This window comes from Lynx canadensis, chromosome X (assembly GCF_007474595.2).
Source record: "Lynx canadensis isolate LIC74 chromosome X, mLynCan4.pri.v2, whole genome shotgun sequence".
Classification (NCBI taxonomy): Eukaryota; Metazoa; Chordata; class Mammalia; order Carnivora; family Felidae; genus Lynx; species Lynx canadensis.
The window spans coordinates 2,518,583-2,528,467 of NC_044321.2; the positions used below are offsets into that span (position 1 = coordinate 2,518,583).

The 9,885-nt window shown below is 39.3% G+C and overlaps 1 protein-coding gene across 1 annotated transcript; it reads left to right on the forward strand.

The window, feature by feature from the left end:
- The first annotated feature begins 447 nt into the window (after positions 1-447).
- Positions 448-9,581, forward strand: LOC115507311 (odorant-binding protein-like). The gene is made up of 7 exons (XM_030305604.1): positions 448-621; positions 1,133-1,269; positions 4,827-4,897; positions 7,249-7,359; positions 8,205-8,306; positions 8,539-8,627; positions 9,490-9,581. Exons 1-6 carry the CDS (start codon positions 502-504, stop codon positions 8,577-8,579), a joined length of 582 nt encoding a protein of 193 aa, XP_030161464.1. The 5' UTR covers positions 448-501; the 3' UTR covers positions 8,580-8,627; positions 9,490-9,581.
- The last annotated feature ends 304 nt before the right edge of the window (positions 9,582-9,885 follow it).

Consider the following 9,885-nt stretch of genomic DNA (forward strand, 5'->3'; position numbering starts at 1 on the left):
TATTTATGAGTGGGCATAACTCATTGCCCACACATAAATCTTTCTGTCTTTCAACAAGGAAAAGGGTGCAGTTTGCTGGGGAAAGAAGGTGATTTCCTTGAAACTCATCTGAGAGAAAGGGAAGGACAGGTTTGTTCCCCGTACTCCCCTCTCCAAGAATGAGTGAATGAGTCTCAGTGTGACATCAGATATGCAGGCTTGATCCAAACGACCCTGTAGGCAGGCCTACCATCTGAATGTCCTTTGGAGGGGTTTATGGAAGGGGTTTATGGAACGTCCTTTGGAGGGGTTTATGACCCAGGTCTGAAAGATCTTTGGGATACATTGCTGCCAGCAGGATGTTTATTTTCAGCGTTGCACAATGGTCTCTTGTGAAAAATGACAAGAAGATAAACATTGCCACGTTCACAGATGTTTACTATATAAAGAGGTCAACATTCTCACCAGCAGGTAATTGCTTCTGACCTTTCTCCAGAGGAGAAACCAAGAGGTGTTAGAAAGATGAAGATTCTACTCTTACTTCTTGGAGTCGTTCTGGTTTGTGACGGCCACCTACCTTTACCGGACGGGCACCTACCTTTACCGGACGGCCGCCCACCTTTATGGAACAACCTTGCAAAGGTACCAGAAAAAGGCTGACCTGACATGGACGTCTTCATATGTGTGCCTCTGTGTGTGTGTGTGTGTGTGTGTGTGTGTGTGTGTGTGTGTGTGTCTTTTGGGGGATTTTCTATGTATATCCAAATTTATGTGCGTCTAAGCCTAGCCATGCACCTGGAAACTCGGAATCCCTCTGTTCACCACCTCCTTACACATTTCTTTTGTACATGTCTGCTCTGGTCTATTAACTGGCTGCTTCCCCCATACTTATAAAGCAGAAGGTGCATCAGCCAAAGAGCTGTTGGGTTTGGGCTCCTGCATTTGATAAGAACGAGTGTGCTATTTCAGCACTATGTGAGTTTTTAGTTCTGCTGCAGACTTGGGTTTCTCAGTATTTTATAAATCGTGCTTTTGTTCCTTAAAGTTAGATAGCTCACTGCTGATGTAAAAGAGGAGGGAAACCCATGCTGGATGATGTCGGAGGCCATCAAAAGAACTGGACCAACGTTTCTGATGGAAACTTTGCTTTTAGCTTTCAGGAGAATGGAACACGCTTTTGGTCGCAGCCACCAACTTTGACAAGATAAGCAACGGCCCATTCCACGGTTATATGCGCAAAGCTGAGGTGGACATACCAAATGGCAGAGTCATCGTCAAGTTTTCTGTCATGTAAGAATAGCACAGAATGAAAAGGCCTGATCTGATGACCCTGAGAGGGCATCTGAGTTGCATGTTTGCAGTGAAATACCCCGGTGATGTTGGAAAGTGAGGCTCTGAGTTCTTAAGAAATTCAGTACACCCTTCTTGCTTTAATGAGATGATTCTCAGGGACCTCCTGTGACCATAGGGTTCCCGACACTGGCCTCAATCATTCTCTACCCTGAAGAACTCCCAAGTAGCAATGTTTAATCATTATTAAATTCACCAAAGCCTTTGCTGCTTCAAGTATTATTTACAAAATCCTCACTTTCCTGCAGGCATTTTATTAAGAACTCAAGAGTAACAGATGATGAAGACACTTTTTTACTTCCATTGTTCAAACCAGAGCCAGATACAGATCTATAAAGTAATAATATCATGCATGAAATTCTTTACTAAGAGTAAAGATGCGGTGGAAAGAGGGCACCAGAAAATGACAAATGATCGCATAGCTGAACTGTATTGCTAAATTGAAAACACCAGCAATCACACATGCTGATGAATTCACCTGGAAATAACAATGATTTCCATACCAACATTTGACTTCCAGTAGATGACTCCTAGGATAACGAAATGAAGCAGGAGGTATCACTGGAATCAAAGGAATATAGGGCATCTGAAAGCATCAAATCATGCAAACAGATCCTGGCCTGTAAGATTCAAACATCTATTTACATTGCAGGTGGGAAGTATAATGCTAATTTCTATCTTTCTGAGTTCAGATGGAGCTGCTCGGGGGAACTGATGATAGCTTATGATAGTTCAAAAAGTTCTCAGTATAAAGAAATGAGAAAACTTGCAAGGGGTGGTGACAGGGGATTATAAGAAACCGAATGAAGTCTGTTTCTGAGACCTAATTTCTAAAGCTATAGGTAGAATGCAGGAATCTTTCAGTCTCCACTGCTCACACACACATAAACACAGGCACATACTTTGAAGAATGAGAAATAAAAAGGGACTGACATGAAGGAAAAGAAAGGGTTATGTTTGGAGAGAGTGGTTTATAAATATATAAATATAATTGTGTATTAAATTATATAACATGTTATGTATATAATATGAAATCTTATACAACTATAATATGGAATAATATATAATAATAAAAATATATGTATATGCCTGCAATACAGTGAGCATTCCATAAATAACACTCGAAGGCTCTACGAAGTCAGTAATGGATAAAACTGCAGTATATTATATACAATAATTGTATAACATTGCATATATACATATTATATGTAATATACATGTGATGTTATATAATTATGCAATTATGTACATAGATATAATAGATATGTAATGTAATACAATTATATAATTAATTATATAATTGATCATATATAAAATATGTAACTGGTTATATGTTAGATACAATAATCATATAACACTGCATATATACATACATTATATGTAATATACATGTAACGTTATAGAATTGTATGATTATATAGATACATATATGTAATAGATATGTAATGTAATACAATGATATAATTAATTATATAATTGTATATAAAAATATAGTTGGTTATATGTTATATACAATAATTATATAACACTGCATATATACAGACATTATATGTAATATACATGTAATGTCATATAATTATGTAATTACATATACATATATGTAATAGATATGTAATGTTATATAATTATATATTTGATTATATAACTGTATATAAAATATATATTTGGTTATATGTTATATACAATAATTATATAACATTGCATACATGTAACGTTATATAATTAGGTAATTATATACATACACATATGTAATAGATATGCAATGTTATATAATTATATAATTGTTGTATATAAAATATATAGTTGGTTATATGTTCTATATAATATATAATTGATTATACACGTATTATCAAATTACACACACATCCGATTCCAAGAGTTATACCTGTCAGTTTTCATTAACTTTTTAAAGAGTACCCTAGGGTCTTTTTCTCTCATTTTTCAAATTTCTGTGTCCGTCTGTGTTTAGTAGACTTTCCCTTTGGACGCCCACCCTGCAATCAGGTTCACTGAAACGCAAGGGACGTGTAGTGGTAGGTATCCATGTGAAGGCATAGTTCAGTGAACTTGGACCTATGTGTACATCTACTGCACCCAAAGATGCATACATTTCCATCACCCCAGTTATCTATAGGCAACACCTGACATGCCGTGTTTTCCTTCCCTCTTCTAGAACTTCACACGCATTAAACTTCACACGCTGCAATTAAACACGATGCATCTCATTCTGCTGTCTTCACTCTGCATAAGGTTTGGAACGTATATCCACGTGTCTCAGTATGCAAACAGTCACTCGCGTCACTGCCAATCAAAGTTCCTCGTGTATGTACCAATATGTACGTTTCCCACTTCCTGGGTAACGTTTCCACTTTGTGGTTGTCTTGAACACCTTGGATACGAACTGCTCTGCACTAATGTCTGTGCCGACACATATTTATTTGCAACTCCTCTCCGGTAGCCCACAACTGCTGCATCATGGCACACGAGCATATTTAACCACAGAAAGGGTCAAGCTGTTTTCTAAGTGACGGTGCCTTTTGCATTCTTGCCAGTAACGTATCAGATATTTAGCGGCAGCACATTCTTCCTAAACCTCGGTATTGACATCTTTTGATTTTAGGCAGTCCCGTGAATGCGAGGCACCAGCCCACTGTGGTTTTAACCTGCATGTCTCTGATGAGTCATCGACCTGAGCACGGTTTCCTACACTGTCACTCTTGCGTGACGGGTCTGTTCAACCATTTGCCCCATTTTAGTTGGTTTACTTCCTCTTTTACGATTTCTGCCGTATTCATTCCTCCTGTTTTTCCAAATACGCATTTTTTATCATATACACACACAGGAATACACAAACTCTCTTGTTATATATGTGACACGTATATAATTGTTTGTAATACACATGTAGTTTCCATCCAGCACATACACGCATCATGTGTATTTATGCATTTGCTCGTGTGTGTATGTATGTATGTTTCTGCGTGGGCACACATGTGTGACTTGATGTCTAATTTTCTGAGTAGTGTTTTTATACAAGTTTATGGTTCTAATTAAATTAAGCCCATCATTTTTTCCCCCTTTTCTGGGGGGTACTTTTGTCTATTATATTATGTAAGAAATCTTTGCCCGCGTTGTGAGAACCACCAAGGACCGTCTTGATGGCTCTTTTTCTCTTTTTCCAGAAAATCTTTAAGGCAAGGGAATGTTCTGTTTGCCTTCTTTTCTAACAGTTCAGATTTCTTCATGTTTAATTGCCTTTAAATATGACTTGTTTTATAGTCACTCTTTAGAACTACCTGATTCCACGTGTGGACAAAGTCATTTTTGGCAGGTGACCTTTGATGGTGGAAAACCTATTTCTTCTCTTTCAAATGGCACGTTGTTTACAGGCACTGAAATGATGCCTCATTCAGATTCTTGTGCGATTGAGACAAAGAGAATGTTAATTGTGGTTCAAAGTTTGTTTTCATCGACTCACTCGAAGACATTTTGTTTTTAAGGACGAACGGACTGTGCACAGAAAAGTCTGCCGTGGGAACCATTGGGCGTGACAAGTTTATCAATGTTGGTTGTAAGTACAAGTATTTTACTGAGATATTAAGGTCAAAATCTTAGTCTCCACTTCTTTCTGGAACTCTTGTCTGCCTGAATTCTAGTTCAACTAATCATTAGAAATGTGACCAGGCACACTCCCCTAAATTATCTATCCAAGCGCTTTATCTTGTCGTGCACAGTTAAGTCATAGGACATTGGTGGCCCCTTCCAATTTTGAGTATTGTTAAATCATTGATAAGTGCTCAGGATGTTTATTTCATAAAGTTCTTGAGTATATGGGAATGTTTCAAGATAATTTAAATGGCCTTAGGAACTAAATATAATAGGTCTCGGTTTACATATCAATCTCATTTTGCTTTACATCGGTTTACATATCAATCTCATTTTGCTTTAAGAGAATACTTTTTTAAACATCATCTTAAAACATCTTACTGCATTCCATTCTTGGGAGATTAACCTACAATCCAAGGAAATCGGAGTGATTTTAATCACCAGGCACATTTGTTCGTAACCTCACCTTCTGTTAAAAGCAATGGGGATGTCGGCTAACACTTAGATTCTAAACTCTTCCTAATTACCCTAAACAACACTCCAAATTTTAAATGGCCTAATGTCTAAATATCTGATTAAAATTGTGATGTGTAAGTCTGTGGTTACACCCCTCATCTAAGATAAGAAACAGCACAACGGCTTTGCAAAAAGTAAAATATATATGCAAACAAAGTGAATTATATGCCTGGCATTCGACCCTATGCATATTCCTCAGTAACTTATGTTCCCAGTAGATTTTTTAAGTTATGTTTTCACTCTTCTTAGCTTTACATTATTTTTTCCTTTGCCTGAGCCATCAACGTCCTCTATCATCTTTTCTTGAATTTTCTCCCTTTTGGTAACCCCTTCTAACTTAGATTTGGACAACTTGAGAAGGGAGAATGAGCTGCACTTACTGTAACAGCTCTTTGGGAACTAGGAATTGTGACCTATCCAGCTCTGTTCTGGAGAAAGTGAGGTGTCACAATGATAAGCAGAATACCAGCAGTAGCCTTGAAACCACCCCGGAGGCTCAGAAGACAGATTTAACTTCATTGCTTCCATAACCTGCACTACCTCTATAAACCTATTTAGTGAGATTTTCTGCAAAGCCCTTCATTTAAAAAAACTTTGTAATGTTTACTTATCTTTGAGAGAGAGAGAGAGAGAGACAGCGAGCACGAGCAGGGGAGGGACACAGAGAGAGGGAGACACAAAATTCGAAGCAGGCTGCAGGCTCTGAGCTGTCAACACAGAGCCTGACGGGGGGCTTGTACTCATGAGCCGTGAGATCATGACCTGAGCGGAAGTTAGATGCTCAACTGACTGAGCAATCCAAGCATCCCTACAAAACCCTTCTTTATAACATTATCATTAAAACATTTGGTTACTAAGAATCTGAAGAGATGTATAAACTGTTATTTAAATTGTTCCAACGTAACCCAAGACTCATGGACTTAAGAGCAGGCCTGTGCAAGATTTAGGTCCATGCCACTCTGACTCTGAAGTTGTGTCAACTGCCACTTGGTCTCTGGCTGGGGCTGACTAAGGCTATTTGAATGGGAAACACAAAGTGGCATAGTTTCAAATAAAATCCTGATGAGTGGTTCAAATAAGGCATTGTGCACGTTGAGGGCAGAAGAGAGAACGGATGTTAGAAGGTTTGGTGATGACACTAAGTTGGTCAGTGCTTCTTCATTTCTTGTACACGTGCCAGGGTGGATGGGCAGAGCCAGAGTGGAAGGTGCCCCTGCAGGCGGGATCTGAACGTGTGTATCCTCACAAGTAAAACCATATTAATAAAAATGCACATGTTCATGGCAGCCAGAAGTTTGTTGGGTAATACACCTAGATTAAAGGGGTGGACGCTAATGACTCAGAAGATTGCCCAATGTAGGATACGCACTCAGCACACAGTTATGCAGGGTTTTGAAGGGCAACTGAATTTTGGTCTTAAAGAGAAATCATCTCCATTGCCGGGATAAGGCAAATAGGAAGAGATTTTAAACTTGTATTGATAATATGCCATATAACAACAAGTCGTGTTGTTCAAAAAACATTGGCTCCACTGGAACACGTTTCAGAAAACACTTTAGTAAGACTGGAAGGGGTGAAATGTTTAATATCGGAAGAATGGGGCAATAAGGAAAAGTTCCTTATAGGCCTTGCCTCCATGTCATAAGCAATGCTAACATTCGCTGCATCGTCAGAGGGACCAATATGAGAATGTTGTTACCAATGTGCTAATTAGGCCATGGTAGAGCCAATCTCCACTACATTCACTAAGGCAAGGCTACAGTTTATATACATTTTACATATATATTTTGTGTCTCATAGATGCGGGTCAAAATAATGTCAAGATTCTTCATTACACCTCACATTCTATCATAGTACATAATGTCAACGTGGACGGCGAAGGAAACACCACAGAAATGCTTGGATTGCTTGGTATGTATATCATCCTGACGATGGTCATGGCCATGTAATATTTCCACCGTCAGCATTCTCAGTGAGAATATCAGTACAGGTTGGAGGTACCAGATCATAAGACATTTAAGAATAATTCCCATTTGTGCAAAAAAAAAAACCAGTTTGATTAGAAATTATTTGCTAACAAGTCAACTCATTTCAAGCCACGGCTATCTTCGGGTTGACCCCAATTCCTTCATTTTATGACAATTTTTCAAATAGACTCTTCAGCCTCAGAGCAGAAACTTAAAAACCACAAAAAACCTTCATCCTGTTTAATCCTTTCAATGCACTATTGTGAACATCAACGATTTCCACCCACAGGGGCTTGAGAGGGGTGCTTCAGCTCTGAGATACTAGGTTTCAACTTGGAAGAAGGCATTTGCAAACTCTGGTTTTCATAAAAAAAGCAAGCTGTCTCGCATTACTGTGTGACAGGGCTATGGTTGGGAAGGTGAGAACCGTGCTTGCTTTTTCTTTGGGCCCAGAACCTGGGGTGCATGTCAGAGCCAGAGTCTGAGGTGTAGGCAGAGATGAGGTAGGCTGGATATTCTTGATGGATTAGGCCCCCAATTCATGGATTTCCGGCTGTTTTCCTGGAGTCCCGCTGCTGATGTTGGGCAGTGCATGGGATACACAGGGGAAAAGCAGTGAACGGCTCCTACCCACTTAGGTCAGGCAGCTGACACTGAGACAAAGTCAGTGGCAACTGTTGGAGACTGAGTTAAAAGACTTGATTTCCCCATTCATTCTCCTCATTCTGCATTCAGAAATTCTTAGGGGTTCTAATGGGCAATTTCTGCTTTATGCACGGTGATTTTCAGGCAGAAGACTTCATCCTGATGACAACGACTTTGCAAACTTCAGGGAGTTGATGAGAGAAAACAATATTCCCGAAGAAAATCTTATAGATATGAGCAAAACTGGTAATGTGACTATATATATATATATATATTTTTTTTTTTTTTCCTGAGCATATCTCTCACCTGATCTGTAAATATGCTATCTGGAAAACAAAACTGATTCATTTTACATTTTCTCTTCCATGAATTATCTTTCATAAAACCCATTACTTAAAAGAAGAAATCCTTACACATATTGGGAAATGGCCATGATGGGTTGCTCCTTTATTCACCTTTCGTATTTGTCTTTCCCCAGGAAAGTGTCCTAGAAATGAGAGGGGCACCAACCCGTCCTGAACACTGTAAGGAAGAATGACGTGTTATCAGTGCCACTATGTCAATTCGGTAATTATGTCACTAGAGAGCTTTTTTATGTTACATGAGGTTACTTTTTCTACCCCAAGACTGCAAACCAGTTGAGGTGAATTTAATGCTAAAAAGCAGTTTGGGGATAAAGCATTATTTCACAAGAATCATGCCAGTGACAGCCATTCAGAGAGGAGCAGGAAAGCCAGACGCTGGTGGGGATGACAGGAAAAATGATGAGTTTTCCAGTCAGTTCTGACTTGAGGGTTGTCCGAATGCGTCACCACTCCATGTGCACTATTCCCGCTCATCCCGTGTTTAATTTTGCATAATTGCAACAGCCACCTCAGAGGCCCTCCTACCACGCCAATGACACAACCGCTCAACGTGTATTTTCCGGCAGAACGTGATTTCCTTAAAGTGTGATTGTTAAACCTTTAAAGTAATACGAGCTTCAAATTACGATTGTACTCTAGGCTAACACATGCCATTTGTCACTGTTGTTGGGAAGAAAGGGGCGAAAGAAAGGTCAAACAGAAATATTAGCTTTCATGCTGAATCTAATGTCCTGAGGCCAGAGACCTTTTGCAATCAGAAGACCAGAGTGTAACTCCATCAAAGATCCTGTAAAATCATGTTTGATGCGCCATCCCCATGAACATTCATTCTGAAATCATGAAAGTGTTGGAAGGGATCCTGATTAGGAAAGGTCCCTTCATACACACATCCCTGAAAAAATTCCAGGGGGTCCCCTCCATATCGTAGGGATGGAGACTATGATGTTCCCTTGGGATTGGTGCACTGGGTCAACTAAACGTCCTCCGAACCCTTGATGTTGTACTTCCTGAGGCTCATACAGTCCACTCAACTCAACCTCCTCTCCTGTTTTATGCACCTGTAGCTGCATCACTGAGAACCAGGAACAAGGTCTTCCCCATGGAATCAGGATCAACAGCATGAAGAGTATGTTCCTTCTTTCTGCCTCACATCATTTTCTCTATTCATAAACATGTTCGCCTTTCCCATCTCGTCTCTGTCCATCACCATTCAGGTCCTGTTTGGTGTTACAGAACTTCTCTGTCCATCACCATTCAGGTCCTGTTTGGTGTTACAGGATTTCTGAATGATTAAATAAATTGATTACACATGTATCCTGTACCTGTGTGTCTGTGCACATATGCATGTATCCTAAACCTGTGTGTTTAGTTTTAAAAACACATAAATATCCACTTTACATACAACTACCCAGGAAACCATGGCTAAGATAGGATCAACATCCCATCAGAGACCATTCAGA

Excerpts from the sequence above, each read along its gene's own strand:
- LOC115507311 (XM_030305604.1), top strand. The coding sequence starts at position 502 with ATGAAGATTCTACTCTTACTTCTTGGAGTCGTTCTGGTTTGTGACGGC. Across the intron at positions 4,898-7,248 it reads CAAGTTTATCAATGTTGGTT|ATGCGGGTCAAAATAATGTC; the intron begins GTAAGTACAAGT and ends TGTGTCTCATAG. Across the intron at positions 7,360-8,204 it reads AGAAATGCTTGGATTGCTTG|GCAGAAGACTTCATCCTGAT; the intron begins GTATGTATATCA and ends GGTGATTTTCAG.